The following is a 22,277-nucleotide window of genomic DNA, read 5'->3' as shown; positions in this document are numbered from 1 at the left end:
ATAAAACTAATACTTTTAACCAATCAGAAGACAGTAAATACACCAAATTTATTTATTATATAATAAAATCGAGACAACTGTAACATACTAACAATCAAAGATAATTTAACTGACAAAACTATCATGTAAAAGTTCCAGTTATTTCAGTACTTTTTCAGTATATGTCATAAAACAAATGTGCTTGTTTTTACACTGTTTTTCTTAAGCTTGTTCCGGTCTTCAATGATTTAAATATTTTGTCTATTTTCAAGAATATTCCTGGATTTTCCTGGTTTCATTTTGTATGCAATATTTCACTCAACTTAGTTGTAGAGTTTTGCTCCTCAAACCAAGTTGACCAAACCAAGAATTGGCTGCTCTGCTAAACTCTTCAGCCAAAAATTTACTTCAGCATTAATTTGGCTATTCTATTAGCTCACCTCACATCTGATGATCTAGTTTGTATAGATTTATATTTTCAAACATGCGGGGGGTTTTAAAGACATTTTGTTTTTCAGCAATCTACCCATGGACTGCCGAAAAACAAAATGTCTTCAACCTACCAAGAAAAACTTAAATTTTCTGATTGCAGTCAAAATTTTCCGCTTTCATTATCCTTCTATGTATAGTGTCCGGCTAAGATCGTGGATTTTTCGAGTAGTTTGATACGGCTTTTAGAGTATGAACACTTTGTTATGAGTGAATATGATCAATAATGTAAACTAACAGACTTCCTTTCTTGTGAAAAAATATGCTAAAACCTTAAAAACAAGATCATAGAAGGTAAATTAGTATTTATGATAACATGATATCATCAACCATAAATGATTCTGTTCTAAAAATGTTGAATATAGCCTTATGATGCTTTATTCTTAAATGTAGATTTAAGCCATTTTTATACACATAACAAGGCAAAGGTTAACAGAAATTTGTATATGGAATCTATGTATACTTGAATATACAGACAATTTACAAACATTCTTGTGTCTGTATCGAACGGACCTTTTTGGCGACTAATGACCGTGTTTCATAGATAGTGGTCTGTTAAAATGTAATATGTCAGTGACTTTACTTGAAAAATCCAATGGCAAGGTTCAAATAAAGTACTTTTCAAAACATAAAACCAGTTTGGCCATATTGTACTGTCAGGGTCGATGCCACTACTGGTGGAGATTTATTTCCCCGAGGGTACAAATGTATCACCAGCCCAGTAGTCAGCTGACATGAATTATCATTGATATGGTTATATTTATAAATTAACTGTTTACAAAATTTATAGAATTTTTGAAATACTAAGGCTTTTCTGCCTCAGGCATAGATTACCTTAGCTGGATTTGGCAAAACTTTTAGTAATTTTGGTCCTCAATGCTCTTCAACTTCGTACTTTATTTGGCCTTTTTAACTGTTTTGGATTCGAGCGTCACTGATGTGTCTTTTGTAGACGAAACGCGCGTCTGGCGTATATACACAATTTAGTCCTGGTATCTATAATGAGTTTATTCACGTACCGTTTATTTCATAAAAAGTTATCCTTTATTTGCATTCAGAAATCGTCATGTTAGTGTACCACTGTGTATTTCATACACATAACACAGTTTATATCTAGTGATGTAAACAATCCTTATGTGAGCTGAGATATGCTAGACTGGGGTGTACGTACACATAGTGTGAAAAGCGTGTAAATTTGGTCTTTTTTTTTAAAGAAAATATATATTCTTAATGTTTCATTTACTATTTACTTGTTGTCTTGATGGTAATATTAGCTATATTGGTGTAATCAGAGGTACTACTGTGCAGAATTTAACACCGGTGTTGAAAATATATACACCCTGAGGTCAAGACGAAATTCGTATGAGTTTTTCAACATTGGTGTTAAATTCCGTACACCAATGACTACACAGAGATAACGAATTCATTTCTTATTTTGCCATTTACGGGAATAAAATTGAAAAACAAATCGTATGACCAACTTCCATTACACACTTTTTAACACCGACGTTTGCTGTGCATTTTTCAAATATGATCTTTATTATTTTATGTGTGGAAAATTAAAAAATTTGATTATTTTGGGGAATATTAGTGCTTACATTTTTTCTTAAGCAAAGTATTTATAAATTTATTTATTTTTCAATCTAAAATTCTTTTTCTTTTTTTTTCCCTAAACATATTTTTTGGGGGGAAGTGGCATATTTTTTTCATCTCCTAGTGGACTAGAATGGGGGTGTTGTTTACACCCGGGTAATAGACCAATCAGATTGAATGCAAAATTCTTACCATATAAGAATAACGTTTTATCGTTCCAGAAATGAAAATCAAGATCAATGTTCAATTGCTTAACTGTGGAGAGGATTCTGGTCAAGCGTATGCTATGCTTGGTCACACAGTAATAAAGCACCAGTATAGCTAAAAGATTGACAAGGTATATATATTTGTGAGGTTAACGCATATTATATACACATTTTTTTCCTTCTAATTATCATATAAAAAGGATCGTATTGAAGCTTATAGATTATGTAATTCGTTGTTTATTGAAAACATTGAAAAAGTTTATCCTCAGTAGTCAGTACTTCTGTATTGAAATGTTTCATGACAAATCTTTCTAAAATTAATTACCTCCTAGAAGAACAGGGAAAGAGAAATATGATCACATAAGTCCTGTTACCAACCAACTTTGTGGAACGTCCGTTTGGCCTTGTGGGGTATTCAAGAACGCAATCACGTCCGGTCATAATGAAGCGTGTAGATAGTGCTACGCTCATTGCAAGTTGAAAATCTTTGCAACAGCCATTTGAAGGCACCTTATAAGTAAAATTGAGAAAGGAAATGGTGAATATGTCAAAGCGACAACCACCCGACCATAGAGCAAACAACAGCCGAAGGCAACCAATGGGTCTTCAATGTAGCGAGAATTCCCGCACCCGTAGGTATCCTTCAGCTGGCCCCTAAAATATGCATAATAGTACAGTGATAATGGACGTCATACTAAACTCCGAATTATACACAAGAAACTAAAAATTAAAATCATACAAGACTAACAAAGGCCAGAGGCTCCTGACTTGGGACAGGCGCAAAATTGCGGCGGGGTTAAACATGTTTATGAGATCTCAACCCTCCCCCTATACCTCTAGCCAATGTAGAAAAGTAAAAGAATAACAATACGCACATTAAAATTCAGTTTTTAAAATTTTAAAATTCAAGTAGACTATGTGACATGACCTACTTTTTGGATTTATTGATTTGTTATTGTCCTGAACACGAACAATTTTCCCCTGGACGTTAAATAAGCAACGTGCAATAAATATGTTCAATTTATAAATTCAAAAAATACAAATACTAGTAGGTTAAGGTGTCGACTTCATAAGCCAAAGCTGACTTTATATGATTTGACTATTCTTGTCCTTTTGGTCATATTCATACAATTGTAAAGTGTTGTTTTTCCCTTTTTATTAGATATATTATGCATTTCAAATGTTGTTGTAATTCATTATTTTGTATATGATGGGGGGGGGGGGGGCTCTTTTAGTTCAATATTTTGGTTTATATTGAGTTTTTCTAATTGTTTACTCCTTTTCCTTTGTTTACTATGACTGTATAAATAAAGGTAGGATGCACTGAAATTTAAAAAAAACAAAATAGGTAACTGTACTGGGTTATTGGTACACCTTGATTTTATATATATTGTAATACTGCTAGGTTATAGAAAAATGTTTTCAGAACAAAAAGATTGAAATTTATCAACATTGCACAATTTTTTTGTGAATTATTGGGAATATATGATATTGTCCTTCACGATATTACTGTTATAAACTAGAAAAAAAGTAAAATCACAAAAAAACTGAACTCCGAGGGAAAAGTCAGTTTGCAAGATCAAGTTTCAAAGCATTATTGGGAATATATGATATTGTCCTTCACGATATTCACATTTTATTTATAACAAAAATACGGACCATTTGTTAAAACGCTCAGCCGAACACTTTTTCCACCGTAGGTATTACCTAATCAAATGGCAAAATCAAAAGCTCAAACACAAGATTAAACTATTGTATTAAAAGTAAGTTTAATCACTTCCTAAATATACATGAACTATTTGCCACTGGACGTTAAGCTATGAATCATCTGCCTGTGTTCCCATTAAAGGTCGTGCCGAAAGAAGAAGATGAGTGTGAGTTATACACCTGGGTCGCTGTTTTGATTTCATAAATTATTAATTTCCTTATTTGGATAACAAAACTGAATCATGTGATACAACCAACTCTTATAATATATCCTTACAAGATCAAAGAGAAGAATCAACCGTCGCTGAAAAAAAATTAAATGTGCAGATTTTTTTCTTCTTGAGTATAGCGGTCAGTATAACAATAAGTGTGAAATTTGACTGATTTGTGAAGAAACTTGATTACATTGACATCCCACATAGCGACAAAAGGGAAATAACTTTTACTCACATTGTGTAAACATCGTAACTCATGAACATTGTGTTGACTTCATTATCAACTGAAATTGAGGATATTACTATTGATTGAATGTTACATATATTTTATTGTCATGCAAGATATGTTTTAACAGTTCCTTTTATGTATTTGCGACATATTGGACAATTTCTCATAGCAGGTGCGCAGTCTTTACAACACACTATATGTCCACATGGTAGAAAGGCGATAGAGACGTCTAAATCTAGACACACTTTACATAATCTTTGTTCTTTTAATTGTTGGTTTTCTTCTAATATTTTTTCTGCTTCTGAAAAAAAAATTCACAGTTGAGACATTTGCTCATGAATTTTAGGGTAATAAAGAGAATATAATTATGTTTTCAACTTTTGTGTTCAAATTTGTCTTAAACAGTTCCAATTATGTTGAACAAGATGCGCATTTCGACAATCAGTGTCTGTTCAGTGATTCTCGAGGCCAAACGATTAAAAAGTCAAAACTTTTTTTATTGATTTTCAAATCCTTTAAGAAGACTGTAAACATTCTGTAAAAAAATTCAAATGCAAAAAGTAAAATGACTCCGAGGGAAATTCAAACCATAATCAAATGGCAAAATCAAAAGCTCAAACATATCAAACGAATGGATAAGAACTGTCATATCCCCAACTTGGCACATGCAAGATTGAATTAGTACCAAGATTGATTGTATGGCCTACTTTAGAGGGCCCTCATGGGGTTTTTGATTATGTGATTACTTGGCCGTTTTTTTAATGATTATTTGATTAATAAGCCAAATATTTCATGATTATTTGATTACCTAGGACTGTATTTTTAGTTTATGATTATTTGATTACTAAAGATAAGCAAATATTTAATGATTATGTGATTATATTGGCAAAAAAATGGTGATTATGTGATTACTAGGACCCCCCCATGAGGGGCCTCACTTTAGGTCAACTTGAAGTGTCATATACAGTTATATTAGAAACGTCCATTGCACTACGAATTATTTATTATTGTTATGTTTTGCCTTCTTCAGAGGTGTATAAAATGCATGCAAATACATTATTTATTACTTATTATTTGTCAATAAGGTACAAAGTTTGAAACTGATTTATTTTTATTTCCCTTAATCTTGACATTAAAAAATAACTCACCATCTCGTAAGTTTGGGGTACTTGGCGATAAAGTACTAGGCGTTGCTACACTCTCGGTGGCTTGTGTAGATGGAGATGTATTGAATCTGATCGCATCCTCACGATCAAGTAAAATTTGCAGGATATTATGAGCGGTTAATTCTGAAAATAAAATACAAAAACGTAATAGCAATTTCATGAATGATTGATGATGTCCATTTTACCTCGTAGCTTTGTCATATGATTTGCATTACGTTATGTTGTTTCTACAAATTATATAAACTTTACAGATAGTCTTTCTCATCTTTACGTGTCATTGAAAACTTATTTTGGCTGATATTTACAAAAACAGTTGTGTTTTTTAAGGGAAATGGCATAATATTCAACCTTTTACGAAATCATAATTTTGTTTCAAACAAACTTGGTCGTAAACTTAACAGGTAAGATAAAAGTAATTTCACCTCAAAATTCAACTTCCAAGGTGTTTCTCTATATACGGAAAGATCATGAATAATCGATTCTTGTATCCTTCTTTTATTTTTAAATCTGGCTTTTTGACGATTTTTTGTTGTTCCTTATAGCAATTGTATCACGGTTTCGCTTCCGATTTTAACTCTGAAAAGGCCGAAAGTTTCAAGGTAGACAATGTTCATCTGTAAACGAACAGAAGTAAAAACATATGTACAATTCACCTATATGCTGATAAATGGTTGATTCGACTTAGGAATTGGCATTGTTTGCAAATTTTTGGGGGCATGTATAATCCAATTGTAATGGCTGTGGTCATGTTACGGCAACTATGCAAATTACGTAAAATTTTGCTATATATTGTATTGGATTGAGATCAACCAAAATTAACCAAAGAGAATAACAATTCTTCGTCAGGAAACCTGTCTATCCTCGTCAATTTAATTAGGAGTCGAACGCACCTGCCAACAGCATGGTTATAACTCACAACCTCCTGCTATGGTGGTTAATTTAAGTGAAATACTTAGACTTAGGCCCCAATATCAACTATAATACAGATTGAGCAATATTAAATGAAAAAAGATATACATATATACATGTATTTCATTAATTTGAACATTTATCTGAAATAATAAAGGGGCAATAAACACCATAATTTAAAGAAAGACGGACAACACCAATCCCAAAGAAAAAGACTAACAGATAAACCACCAACCATCAACATAATAATACAAAAAGCAACACGCATCGCACAATAACCGGGGCTAATTTATATGATTTTTTTCGAAAAACTAAGGATTTTCTTGTCCAAGGCATAGATTACCTTAGCTGTATTTGGCACAACTTTTTTGGAATTTTGGATCCTCAATGCTCTTCAACTTTGTACTTGTTTGGCTTTATAAATATTTTGATTTGAGCGTCACTGATGAGTCTTATGTAGACGAAACGCGTGTCTGGCATACTAATTTATAATCCTGGTACTTTTGATAACTATTATATGCTAGTTTCGCATCCGGTTGATATATTGACATAGAATACTTTGGAATAGGATACCAAATACACAACAAAATTAAAATTCTGAACGTTTTCTAAAACAAAACATCGGAAGATACCTAGAACTTGTTGATAAATATTCCTTATCAACCACAAAAAATACACGATGGTCTTAAAGTATTGATTTTAGGTACTGGCGTTTTATTTGTCTTGGAAATTAATTATTTTTACTGTTTAGTCTATTTTTGGTAATATCTATTTGACGTGGCTCGGTAGTTATACATCCCGTCATTATGTTATTTTTAAGGTAAATTTTTGTATTCTTGTTTTTCGTTTTTGCTAATGTGCTTTGTCTAAATGCATATTTTTGTGTTTTTTACTTTGTTGACATATTTGTTTGTTTTTATAGTGATTAATATTATAACTCAATGTTGACTGCTGTACCCCTATTTTTGACATTTTCACCTATTATGTCTTTTTGTTTTGCTGTCAATATAACTGAATTTTACGCGACTGTCATACAATTGAGAGGTTCAGCTAGATAAAGCTAGCTTGTTGTTCGGTGTGAGCCAAGGCTCCGTGTTGAAGGCCGTACATTGATCTATAATGGTTTACTTTTATAAACTGTTATTGGATGGAGAGTTGTCTCCTTGGCACTCACACCACATCTTCCTATATCTATAAAACCAGGATTGAGTAACCATTTTCTACATAAGAAAATGCCGGTACCAAGTCAGGAATATGACAGTTGTTATCCATTCGTTTGATATGTATGAGCTTTTGTTTTTGCCATCTGATTATGGACTTTCCTTTTAGGATTTCCCTCGGAGTTCGGGATTTTACTTTTACTATGCCTGTGCTTTATGTTTTGATAATATATAAAACATCGGAATAGATTTAATGAGAGTACTTAGTAAATGATGGCCATACAGCCGTAATGGATCTCAATCAGCTGTATTGGCACCATGCTACCCGTCGAGCCTAACAGCTAACTTCGATCTTATCCGACTGTTCTTTGAAATTATACAGGATCAATACGAAAACATCCATTTAAAAAAAACTATAAGATTAATGATTAAATAGGAACCAAAATCAATCAAATCTATGCTAGAAACATTGGTTACCTTGTCCCGAGTCCTTGATTATCTGTAATGGTTTTACAACTTGTTCTTTAGTATATCCCATCTCACAAACACTTTTAACAGCGACACTATCTAGTAATGGATGTGTATCAATGTCTGTCGAAGTCTGTGTACTTCTTCTACTACCGCTAACTTCAGCTGACAATGACTGTAAGTTGTTCTGCTGAGTAGTATTTTCCTTCAATGAAACATTTTCAGATCAAATAAATGAAAACATGAATAAATAAATTATGAGACATTCTTATGATGCCCTGTCTTTGAAAACTGTCTGTGTAATTCATAAAAAGAAAGGTAACAAAAGCAAAAAAAATACTAAAACAACATTTCTGCAGTAGCTTTCACATCCCATATATTTGTTTTGTTCATACTAAATGCATTCACATTATCTTTATCGTGTACATCCATCTTATTAAGTTTAGCCAACACATTTGATAATTTCTCATTATATTATTACGTGGATCAGAAACTGCTTACCCGTTCGGAACACCTGACTTTGTTTGGTTTTTTTTTTTTGGTTGGGTTTGTCTTTCAGTCTTTAGTTTTCAATGTGACGTGTTCTTTCTTATGTTTGGCCATGATGATGTCTGTTTTTATTGGATTCAATATTTTTGAATTCCGATCCTCTCTTAGTATCTGGAGGTTCAGACAGCTATCGAACCAGGTTTAACCCGCTATTTTTCGTCGGAAAATGTCTGGACCGAGTCTGGAATATGACAATTGTTTACCACTTCTTCCGTTTACTGATCATGCTGATAACGCCTGATTTTGTTATATTTCATGGACTTCTTTTTTATATTTTACCTTAACGTTCCGTATTTTTTATACTAGTTTTCCCAATTTCCCTTCTTTTGCAATTCACCTTGTTTTATGCCATGAAAGTCCATAAATATACTTAGCTGACTATGCGGTATGGGCTTTGTTCATTGTTGAAGACCGTACGGTGACTTATAGTTTTTAATTTCTGTGTCATTTTGGTCTCTTGTGGACGGTTGTCTCATTGGCAATCATAATCTTTTTTATATTAGGAATAATTACCAATTGTTGTTTCCGTCTCTGAATGTCATTAACAAATACATCGCCTTTGTTTTGTTTCAAAAAAGAACATTGTGGAAACCAACGCGCATGCTCTACCCAAGGATCGTCACCAAGCTCCCAGTTTCGTAGTCCACCTCCACAGAAGAAACACCTCGTATAGTCATGGTAACCTGCAAAAAAGAATCCGGATACAGCCATCTCGCGTGGTGTTTGGTCAAGATACGATGGCCATCCTTGATAGGAACTAATTCGAACTTGAAGAGCAGCATAATCTGGATACTTCGGCTTGTCAATGGTAATACCAAGCGATGCATAATCGTGTTGACAGTCGTTCGTCCTTGAATTATTTTTACTATCGTCACCAGTTTCTCCTGTTATGTCACTGGTTGGCATATTTCTAGCCGCATTTCCGGTTGAAGCATGAGAACTTTGAACACTTATTGCATTTACTGTCGTTATCTTGTGACCAGTGTACGCATCTCTTGGTGAAGATGCTGTACCTTGACTTTGTTGATGATTTTTGTCATGAACACCGACGTTCATAGATGTAGAGGCATCTTTTGGAGGTGTTCTTACTAAGTAACTATCGCCTTCAAACGGAGGTATTTCACAACCAAAATTGTTCACAAGTATACAAGATGGTGATATACTTTTGTGAATTGCTGAAGGATCATCTCCCGATTTCCATTGGTCGTAAGTTGTACCACATGAATAACATTTTGTTGCACAGCCCTCTCCAGTAAAGAAAAAACCAGCTTTTGCTAAACGTGTCATGCTGATATCTATATGACGTGGGAATGTACTTAATGATGAAAATCTCATCATTTCATTTGACATTGATCTTGATAAAGGATAAAGATAATATGTATGATATTGAGGTACACGTAGTCTCAATAAACTGCCTAACTCTTGTCTTGGTATTCCTTCTGCATTAACCATTTTCATATCATATTTTTTTCCATGTAAATGTATACTTTCTGGATCATGCATTCGGATAAAACTTTCATCGTCGGTCTTTACATTTCCTTTCTTTTCAAGTTTTTCACAAGTCGCTTTTAATTTATTTTTATGTTTCACAATATTTGTGGCAATATCCAAATTACCTCGTTTGTTCAAATGTTTTTGGATTTGCAACAATAGTAATTTGCATTCTAATATACCCTCTGAAAGGCATTGTTTTTCTGACGATTCTAAACTTAACGAGTCATCCCGCTTAAGTCTTCCCTTATCTGGAATCTCTTTGAATAATGACATTAATTGTATCTGCTTCTTTCCTTTGATCGACTCGTGGAGTGAAAAAGGTTCCATCGAAAGAGTTTCGTTGAATTCTCGTGCTGATGCAAAAGTTTTTGCCTTCATATTGACGATATCCTACAAAATTTATTTAATTTATTAAATCATTATATTATGTTGCTGGTTTGTTTTAGAACAATATCTATCCGGGGGTACGACCTGTCTGATGAAATCGAGATGGTGCTAAATGTGGTAGTAGATCTACATATGTTCATGTTCCTCCTTTTTGGTTTTCAACAAGGAGATCGGACCTTCTTTAAATGAACTTTAATTATTAGAAAAGTTAAGATAGAGACTGTCATATAAATCTAATGTAAAAAAAACACACACACAAAAAAAATATCCAAATCACAAGTAATTGCTGATAATGAGTTTCAGTGGCGGATCCAGCCATTTTAAAAGGGGGGTTCCCAACCCAGAGTAAAGGGGGGTTCCAACTATATGCTCCCATTCAAATGCATTGATCGGCCAAAAAAAAGGGGGTTCCAACTATAAATTTGAATCTATGAATCAGTTAATTTTAGAAAAGATTGACGGACTATTACAAATTGCCACTGGTTTTAAATAATTCAGATAAAATTGGTCCTACCATTTACAAAATGATTTACTTTTATGCAATTATTTATGAATGTATTCCTCAGAAAACTAGAAATGATTATTGAATGTAATTGTAAATTAATATAATCGATGTCCTCCGTAGAATAGCTAAAAGTAATATTCGGAATTGTTTAAATAAAAACCTGTATGACGTTAATGATTATCGTGAGCTAATAATCCCCTGCCAAATAGATAATGACACAACGGATTACCCTTTTTATTATTTCATAATAGGGGACAATGATTAGTGTCCAGTACACATCGTTCTATTTATAGCAAAGGTCAATAGGGAAACGAAATCAAATATGGAAATATTTTAAAAGATCATAATAAGAATAAAGAATTACAAAATGTTTACTCTTCGAAATTACAAAAAAGTAATACAATTTGAAACACTTATTAATAACAAGATTGCCTTCGATCTAACGCCAGTCTTTATATTTTTAATTTGAAGTTTCTTTCATTCATAACTTTAACTTAAAATAGACGTTGTTACACATCCTGGTGACCAAAAATAGATATAATACAATACATCACAATAAACATAAGTAAAGATCAATGAAAGTTACCTTCAAAAGTATCCTCAACTTATCAGTTTGACTTTTTTAGACATTTTATTTATGGTAAAGAATAAAAAAAGAAATGATTTGCCTCGTCATACAGAATGTTCTAGTGACAATATATTATATATATCGATGTGTAATAGACGAACTGTCATAAGGTATATATAGAATGGGTAAATATAAGTAAATAAATAAATCTCAGCATTTGCCCAAGTTTAAATCGAGCAATTTTTATTCGGGGATACACTAATGTTACACAACCAGACGACATAAGGACTCAAAACTAATGATAGTATATGTATACCACTCTCTGAAATATGCCCCTCCCCTCAGACGTGTTCATTCGCGTCATTGTATGTCTTAAAATGATTAGATTTAAATTGTGTTCTGATTGTATTTGTCAATTTATTAATGTAATGATAATTTGCGAAGGTATTTAGATTTGAGGAGGGTTTTTTTTAAGCTAAACAAGGTCGTTGCTTTGTTTTAAAATCAAAAGGGTGTTGGTTTTTTTAAGTGCACACTAACATCGACCAATTGTATGTTCTAAACTATCCGTTTGGTTTTGAAGTTTTTCTCTCGATCGTTTGAATTGTTTGATTTTTTTAATTTTATCGTGATTGGGGTATTTAAAGCTTACTAAACGGTAAAGTTGAAGGCAGTTATGTACCTTTTATTTTCTTACATCAAAGTCAATTTCGTGGTTAATTGTCTATTCACACTATTGATAATCATAAAAAGTCAAATGATAAAAATACAAACTCAAAGGAAAATTCAAAACGGAGAAATAAAGGCAACAGTAGTATACCGCTGTTCAAAATTCATAAATCGATAGAGAAAAAAACAAATCCGGGTTACAAACTAAAACTGAGGGAAACGTATCAAATATAAGATAACTACGACGCAACAGAGACACAACACCGAAACGTAACTCACAGAGAAACGAACTATAATGTAACAATGGCCATTTTCCTGACTTGGTACAGGGCATAAGTCACTGATCAAATGGCAAAATCAAAAGCTCAAACATATCAAACGAATGAAAAACTGTCATATTCCTGACTTGTTACATGTAGAAAACCTGGTTCTATATCTAGCTAAACCGTCCACTTGTATGATAGTCCCATAAAAATCCATTATATTAACAAAAATGTGTGAACAAAACATACATTATAGGTAAAAATATCGAAAATTGGGGTATAGCAGTCAACATCGTGTATAATCTTACTCACTATAAAAAAAAAACAAAGAAAAACAAAATGGCATATAGACAAAGATAATACGAAAAAATGAAAAAAATTACCAGAGAACAATAAAAGAGGGACGAAAGATACCAGATGGACAGTCAAACTCATAATAACACATTGGCGGGATGTATAAGTACCGAGCCACGCCAAAGGATATTACAAAACATTGACCGAACAGAAAAGGTTAATAATTTCCAAAGACAAATAAAAGAAATACAATACCACATATTCTTCTTTTAATTTGGAGAACGAATGCTTTTATAAAAATAATCATAAAATATAACTATACAAACAAAAAAATAAAATAAAGATTACCTTGTTCTTCAACATTGAAGTATCTTTCCTGTATGAAATTGTTAGTATTATGTTTAAGGAAACAGTAACTGTTGGTACTGGAAAATCAATTGAAAATTTTGACCTGTTAAGGCAATACAGACAAAATGTAAAATACAGATGACGAAATGGTCATAAATAAATTGGATATGTCGGTTGGAAACAAAACTCAACGACAATAGAGATCATTTCAGCTTCCCAATTGTGAACTTTCTATTTCTATGTAGCAACCTTCCAGCAGCGGCCGCAAACGGAGTATATATATATATATTTCCATCGGATCACCATCATATATATATATATTTCCATCGGATCACCAGCAATGATGGTGATCCGATGAATAAATCTGTTGTAGAGTTGTCCCTGACTCAGACGTACTTATAAATATAATTATTTTCTGTGACTGTATCTTGCATTAATTTGTAGAATCCTTTACTATAGATAATTGAGCTGATCTGTAACAATAACATCTCTATGCCTTATATATCATGTGTAGTACGACGCAAGATTAAAACTGACGAGGAAAGGTAACACACGGCCACTGAAAGCTTTATTATTGTGAAGCCCAGGTGGTCGTGTGGTCTAGCGGGACGGCTACAGTGCAGGCGATTAGGTGTCACGATATCTCAGTAGCATGGGTTCGAATCCCGGCGAGGGAAGAACAAAAAAATTGCGAAAGCAAATTTACAGATCTAACATTGCTGGGTTGATGTTTAGACGAGTTGTATATACATAATGTACATAGCCATGTATCACCATCATTGTTGGTGATCCGATGGATAAATCTGTTGTAGAGTTGTCACTGACTCAGACGTGCTTATACATATGTATATAAATATACAAGTCTAAATTGAAAACTACGTTCAAACCTATGCTTGCGTTGGATAAAAACCGCTTTTTTATACGTGTGCATGTAAAACAAATTTCGTCGTAGAAGGGTCTAAATACAGCACAAACAACATTTTTCCAAAAGACCAAAAAAGGGAAAAAGTATATTTAAACAAAACGCATTTGACTAACAGGTCGAACAACTGGTGCTCGTTAACCCTGATGACTGCCATTGGCGATTGCCAAATAAAATTGCTCACAAGATCTAACAAAATGGATCTTAATATAAATTTAATACTAAACAGAAAAAAATATACTTGTGGCCAAGATGTTTTGACACAAACATAACTTGTCAATAATTTGTTAGTACACCAGATCCGGATTTCGACAATAAATGTCTCTTCAGTGATGTTAGGGATCAAAACGGTATTTGGAATGCCACATGATTTACCCTCAATTTAAGATAGACTCTTGAATTTAAAGAGTCGATATAGGATGAGCGGATCATTTAAACCGGAGGGACAATATGATACAAGCTCAAACAAAAAAATATAAAAAAATATAAATTGAAAACTACGTTCAAACCTATGATTGCGTTGGATAAAAACCACAATTTTTATACGTCTGCATGTAAAACAAATTTCGTCGTAGAAGGGTCTAAATACAGCACAAACCACATTTTCAAAAAGACCAAAAAAGTTAAAAAGTATATTTATACAAAACTCATTTGACTAACAGGTCGAACAACTGATGTTCTTTAACCCTGCTGATTGCCATTGGCGATTGCCAAATAAAATTGATCACAAGATCTAACAAAATGGATCTTAATATAAATGTAATACTTAACAGAAAAAAATAAACTTGTGGCCAAGATGTTTTGCCACAAACATAAGGTGTCAATATTTTTTTAGTACACCAGATCCGGATTTCGACAATAAATGTCTCTTCAGTGATGTTAGGGATCGAAACGGTATTTGGAAGGCCATATAATTTACCCTCAATTTATATATATACAACTCGTCTACACATCAACCCCACAATGTTAGATCTGTAAATTTGCTTTCCCAAATTATATATATATCCCAATTGAAACGATATTCCCGGGCTTGTATTTCCTATTATGATTTCCTAGATAGAGGTTTGCTGCTCATAAGGAAGCTATTAAACCAAGAGTTCCAAATGGTAACTTGAGATCATCCCTTCGTAAATTTTACGGATGCCATCACGAGTTGGTTGACCGTTTCACAGATGATATCGGATATGTTTCTGATGTCGTGTTTACAATACCCTTCCCTTTTATACGAATGTGACTTACCGAAATAAACTATTTACCGGATTTGTAATAACATAAGCAACACGACGGGTGCCACATGTGAAGCAGGATCTGCTTACCTTTATGAAGCACTTGTTATCACACCGAGTTGTTGTTGGGGGGTTCGTGTTTCTCAGTCTTTCGATTTCTATGTTTTGTCATGTGTACCCTTATTTGTCTGTCTGTCTGTCTGTTTGGTTTGGTTTTTTTTTTCATTTATGACAATGGCGTTGTCAGTTTATTTTCGATCTATGAGTTGTACTGTCAGGATATCTTTCGTCCTTCTTTTAGGAACTTCTTGTTTTTTTAAAGATCTTAATTTTGTAAAAAAAAAATGACTGGCCAAAAAATTAGCAGATTAAATAGCTTTCAATTTTTTATTACTATTTTAGAATTATCCACTTACGATCCATTTGTTTTCATTTCATTAATTATGTTTAGCTGATTCTAGACACATTTTGCACGTAGCTTTATAAGATATATTTAGCATGTTGAGATTCCTCCTGAAAGGTCATGAAATGCCATCTCATTAAAGACACTTGATAATAGTGGGATCTAACCTTAATTTGTTCAAAATTTGATAAACGTCCAACACTGTTTGCAAGCGATTAATGATAATATCAAAATTCTCTTGTTTCATAGAATAGCTTGAGCAAAGACTGATGCTACCCTTTTCATACAATTTCTATTTAATTGTAAATTCAGGCGAACGTAGTTTACCGATTTTCAAATCTCGTAAAACTGTAACGAGATTAGTATCAAGATTGACATTGTAAAAAATATTTATTGAAATTAGAAATAAAATATCCGAAGTCATCTCTTGTGAGTTTTGCTTCGAATCACGGTGCGGTTTCAGACGACATGCACGACAACTTGAATTAATTACGTATCACTTAAAGATTCTGATTAGTTGTTTTATGATGCGAATGAGATACAGCTACAGCTATTGGCTTAAATGAGATCAAGAATTACAGACATTTCTCGTCTCAGAATTAGACGTCAAATCCCGGAAAGTTAACTATGTGTATTTCAGTTCCGATCAACTGTCATTAATACAATTATGTACGTTTTATTAAGTATATATTGCACACTGAAATTAAATATTGAGATATCAATTATTAATACGTGTTTATTTGCTTTGTTAATCTGCAATATACACGAATTGTTTTGCTAATACTGTACAATGTTTACAAAAATGCATTGTGCAAATGCATGTATTGTAATACTCCTGCGGCCAATCTAGGCACACTTCATGAGTTGTGTCTATTTGTAAATGTTTTAATTTTCATCAAGTAAAGTGAACTTAATTTCAATGCATGGGTGTATAACGCACACTCTTAAAGTAAATCCATTTTATATGAATCAATATCTAAACATAACACATTTCCAATACCAAATCAACAAACACATGCACACATATTACCTTAAATAAGGATAGAGCGAAGTAGTTCATAGCTGTTTAGGAAGCTCAAACCTGGTAGCATTTATATATGCACGTTTACACAATAAAGAATGTTTGTGCAATTTGACTTTAAAAGTGTTCGTATTCATATTCAGCAAAGATAGCCATATTGACTTACTTTACATGGTTACTTACAAATAAATGCTATTCACATTTTATATAAATGAATTTTCCACAAATATGTTTGAAATTTTCAATAATAGATCTAATAGTAGCTATAATTGAAAAATAGCATTTTTCATATATATTTGAAGACGATAGAAAATAAAAAAAAACACGTTTCTACATTAAATTCTATCATACATTAAACTCTTTTAGGAATATGCATAGGCCGGATATTTGTAATCCAGTGATGTATAAGGGCTAGAAGACTAAAAGAGCCCTAAACAAATAGCAATCCATCTAAAGGTCAACTCTGCCTGGGGGAGTTGAAACCTTAGTTTAGTTATAAGTTCAAAATTGATAAACGGCCAGTTAAACTTGGTTTGTCATCTTTTATGGACTTCCTTTTTTTATTTACTAATATTTCGGTATTTTAGTTATTACTCTTCTTGATTGCAGACAATTTCATTTTTGGTCTTATTAGGTGTTTAATGTTGTGTTTTGTAAAATATTTAAGAAGCACGGGGTGACCTTGTAATCAACGTAAACGGGAGAGCAGTGACATTGTATTGTTGACCACAAGCGGAAGTTACTTTTTTATAAATTGTCATCGTAGTACCCATCTTCGCTAGCCAAGGGTTACGATCCACTCCCGTTCTCTTCACCCTGGCGGATTGAGCCAACATTTGTGATAACAAAGTTGCGCCATCTATCGGAAGATTAAAGACACGCCCATTCCGAATAAATTATTCTTGACCAATGGTAGCACTTGAACTCTTCAATTTGGAGATAAAAACACGGTAGCGTCTAGATTCTACACATTTAGTAAAGCCGGAAACGAAAATATACATCAATATGTATGCATTTGTGCAAGAAATATACAAAGGAACTTCTATTAGTCGATTAATGTGGTCGTATGTTTAGGGATGTAAAGACTTGTTGCACAGTAAACACGTGGCAATTTTTTACAAACACTTTCTACATTTACACGTGATCATTTTATAGGTGCTTTTTGATTGGATGCAGCGAGTTTCACTGCAACCAATAACAATCCTTATCTTGTGTCTCCGAAATTGTATCTCAATCCGCCAAGGGTGAAGAGAACGTAACCCTTGGCTAGCGAAGATGCGTAGTACCGAAAAAGATCAAACTTGATTTAGTTGAAATACCCTTATAAGTTGAAACAAAAGGTAAAGTCTTGTCTTCTTAAAAAAACGTTGATCTCATTCTTTGCTTTTTATAAACAATAATTTGATCGATGTATACAGTGATTACATAGCTATGAAAATTCCTAGTATGTTTAATGACTATTATCATTGTAGGATCTTGACATTGTTGTTTCTTTAAGTTACTGTGATGAAATTTCTGCTTTTCTATGAAGTGTTTTATAAATATAAACTTGAAACAAAATCTAATTAAGTGGATTGTGAAGTGCTATTTTTCACAATAGGATCTACTTCTGATAATTTGAATTATATTTATAAAATGACGATAACAATTATCCTTTAATTATTCATACTTTTTGTCATTCTTGTAAATAGCAGATATCATATGTGTGATTAAGAAATGCATTAGTTCATTTTTATATATGTGTTATTGTATGTATCTATATATGACGTGTTATTGTATGAATTTATATATGTGTTATTGTGTGTTCAAAATGTTTTCATTTGTTTAACGCTCAATTTGTTTTCAAACAATCATACTTCAAAATATGAAGTCAGACAATCTCTTGAAGAATGGTAAGGTAAAAGTTAAGGTAAAAAAAGGATTTATCAACCACCAACATTTGTTTTTAAAGGAGTTTATTTGTAATGATATCATGCATATATTGAAGAAGATTTCTGTGATAATATTATACATATAGGCTAAAGGATTGTAATTAAAGGGAGATAATGATGATTGAACAGAATTCTTTATCCATCAGCCTATATGTAACGATTTCTTCACATTGGAAAAATTGTTATCTCAAAGGTCTAATTTTTTTAAATGATTTGCCCTAAACTTATCTAAAAACATATCTATTAAAATGATAAGGCTTCATTATCAAAATTATGTTATATACAAAACGGAAACAGAACCTAAATACACGTTGCGCATATATATAAGTGAGACCACTAAAAAGTCACAAAAAGACTTCATGACCGCAATTACGACCTATGAAATGCGCACAAGGTATATTAGTGAAGAGAGTAGACTTTTGATATTACTGCAAAGTTTGTTATTGACGATTTTGGAGTATATCTTGAATTTCTTAAGATTTCAGTAAGGAAATGTTTATAAGTAATTGCCACAGCAACCCAACGACAAATATTAACAATTAAAATGTCAATTGTGTTTGAACAATTGAGAGGTCTTTCCTTTTGTAATGTAAAATACATGTTCCAATAGACGTAGAATGTATTGAAAAGCTTTAAAGCACACTGAAAATCCTTTAAATAAGGTCAAAAACACATAATTCGCTATATGGGACATGACCTTGACCTGTGACCTTTTGACCTTTGTCAAGGTCATTGATCCCCAATGTCATTGCTAAAGGCCCCATGGGTCTAGGACCTTTGGTCATATAGTAAAAGCTGAATTTGCCTTTTCAGAAACCTAAAACAAGAGTTATGCCCCTTACAGAAAGGTCAAATCTCTTCGATCAAAATGTAACAAAGTTGCGCATTAATGACCCAAACATTTTCCACTATACAACACTTCTGAAAGTATTAAGGTTGCTGAGATTATCCGCTAACAAGGTGTTAGGTCAAAGGTCAAGGTCAACATACACATTTGACCTTGAGATATTTTTCAAAGTCACATGAATTGATGATGAATGGTGAAGATCCTAGGTGTCTACGACTTACGGTTTCTGAGTTTTGGTGGCCAACCGACACCGGTTAATTTTAATAGGGCATAACCCTACCAATGAGTCGTTGAATCTTTTCGATCCAAATGTAACGGAGAACCAGGGACTGGTCCTGAACAAATTTCAACCTTCGTTTCTTTTCTACCTATTATGGTTACGGTGTTGGAACGATAACAAGGTTTTTGGGTTTCGGAGGGATTACTCCGAACCGACAAAATATTTCGACTCACAGGGTGAGTTTCGGATAGGTATTCATGACACTGATACAAAGTGTGAACATGAAAGCGACACGTCTTACGGTTAACGCGGATAAATTTGTCAAAGTTTGGCGGAAGAATAATAATAATAAACAAAAGAAATACAGTAAGGTCTTTAACTTTTGAAAAAGGAAAGACCTTAATTACCATCATAAAATAGGTTTATTATTATAGAATGTGAAAATAATATAAAACTCACCGCTTAAATGCTTATGTTTAATCCTTATTGCATCAAGAATATAGTTATTCAGTTGTTTTGTAGAGGAAGAAAATTCAATGCCTTTTGATTATTGTGCAACTATAAACACATGCAGAGTGCGGAAATTTTCATAGGCGTTGGCAAATATGCAATACTAGTACGCCATCACTTTTATTTAAATTTATTATTGCTCGGTGCTACATTGTACTTTTTTTCTATTTTCGGAGGATGATTTAACCAATTGTTATGTAATGCCTTGTAATAGCAAAGACAGGAAATAGTATCTGTTGTTTCAATAACTAAGCTCAGTGGCGGATGCAGGAATTTTCGAAAGGGGGGGTGCTAGCCCAGGGCAAAGGGGGGGGGGGGGGGGGGGGGGGGTGCAAGGGGGTGCAAAACATATGTCCCGATTCAAATGCATTGATCGGCCAAAATAAAGGGGGGGTGCGGACCCCCGGAACCCCCCCTCTGGATCCGCCACTGAAGCTTAAACAAACAAAAAAGTGTTTCCCAACTAAAACTATTTTTTTCTACTGTATGAGAGGTGTTTTTTCATGTTTCACTTACTATACGTATCATTGTGCAATGTCAAAATAAAAGTATCGACAGGCAGTAGGATAGATATAAGAAGATGTGGTATAAGTTCCAATGAGAAAAATCTCCATCCAAGACACAATTTGTAAAAGTAAACTATTATAACAATTGGTCAAAGTACGGCATTCAACATGGAGCCTTGGCTTAGATTTAAACTTATAATAAATAAATTATGTATCATCTTACATATATAGATAACACCACCTTCAGAACTATTAAATATACCATAGCGGTCAGTTATGATTGATGGAGGAAGCTTGAGTTTTCGCAGAAAACCACTGACTTTCGGCAGGAAAACTGACAATCGTAGTCAATTTAGATTAAAATCGAACGCACCTTTCACGTCCGGAATTTTAACTCACAACCTTACTGTTGATAACAGAATTCACACAAGGCTTGACAAGGAAGATATTCATATTAAATCCAGGCAAAACAAAACAAAACAAGTATTTTCAACTTAATTACATCAATTATTAAATTGTAAATAACAAGAATAGCTGATTATTGCTAAGCGTTCTTTTGATTTTACCCTTACGAGGAACAAGTAAATTCTGCAAATTTTCAAATTCAATTCATTTTTAACCGCTTTATCTCGAATTAGCACTGTAAATTGTTTATTTCTAAAATTGAAGTATAAGTCTCCAAGGAACAAGGAACTTCTGCAAATTTGCACAAATTCTATTTAATCTAAACAATGTATATCCGTTATGCAAGATTCGAGTAAATCTGTACGATGCAAATAAAAATACAAAGAGATATGTATAAATTATGCACATACAGATACAAACCATATAAAAATTCTCTAATTGTAAATAAAAAATTCAATATTTAACTTACTTTATTGTGAGCATTCTAGATACTAGTACTTGAGATTCAGAATAAAACGAAAAGTCAGAATTAAGATAAAATGTTATAGAAAATTCATACCGTAAGGTTAAAAGGTTATGAGTGACAATGTATGTGATTTTTAAATGCAGTAGTATTTGATTATGTATTATTGTGTGTCAATTTACCTTTGTTTAATTCTCATTTTGTTTTCATACAAAATCACTTCCCATATAAACAAAAGGGAGCAGTAGCATACCGCTGTCAATGGTCGTAAATCTATATGCTAAGTCAGTAAAGATCAATATAAAATTCTAATCAGAATATCATCATTACTATCACGTAATATCTTATCAAAACTTTGCGGTTTTGTGGTTTTGTGTTTTTCACAAAAAAAGATGTTTAAATGTCAACCGACCTCTTGAATAAAGGTAAAGTCAAAAGTCAAACATATAATTACTAGATATCAACAACCAGGTATGGTTATTAAGGTGGTATGGGTGTCTTTCGCCATCATCATGGCCTTGGTTTGTAAAAAACGGAGAATCTAGTTAGCAAAATATGGTGCAGGAATGCAGATAACTAATGTGAATTTGCATTTAAAAGAACAAATATTTACACTTTCGGAGTG

General features: G+C 32.9%; 1 protein-coding gene across 4 annotated transcripts; it reads right to left on the bottom strand.

The window, feature by feature from the left end:
• Positions 1–4,498: 4,498 nt before the first annotated feature.
• Positions 4,499–20,321, bottom strand: LOC139497205 (baculoviral IAP repeat-containing protein 7-like). Of its 4 annotated transcripts, none has more exons than XM_071285316.1 (5): positions 20,228–20,321; positions 9,184–10,554; positions 8,131–8,326; positions 5,567–5,707; positions 4,499–4,719 (listed from the first exon to the last, which is right to left on the bottom strand). In XM_071285316.1, exons 2-5 carry the CDS (start codon positions 10,540–10,542, stop codon positions 4,523–4,525), a joined length of 1,893 nt encoding a protein of 630 aa, XP_071141417.1. In that variant the 5' UTR covers positions 10,543–10,554; positions 20,228–20,321; the 3' UTR covers positions 4,499–4,522. The 4 variants fall into 4 exon arrangements, with proteins under 4 accessions (XP_071141417.1, XP_071141416.1, XP_071141418.1 ...); XM_071285315.1 differs by lacking the exon at positions 20,228–20,321 and adding an exon at positions 13,199–13,308; XM_071285317.1 differs by lacking the exon at positions 20,228–20,321 and adding an exon at positions 11,643–11,733.
• Positions 20,322–22,277: the final 1,956 nt, after the last annotated feature.

Source organism: Mytilus edulis, chromosome 12 (genome assembly GCF_963676685.1).
Source record: "Mytilus edulis chromosome 12, xbMytEdul2.2, whole genome shotgun sequence".
Taxonomy (NCBI): Eukaryota; Metazoa; Mollusca; class Bivalvia; order Mytilida; family Mytilidae; genus Mytilus; species Mytilus edulis.
The sequence above is the reverse complement of the archived record's forward strand: the minus strand, read 5'-3'. Positions and strand labels throughout refer to the sequence as shown.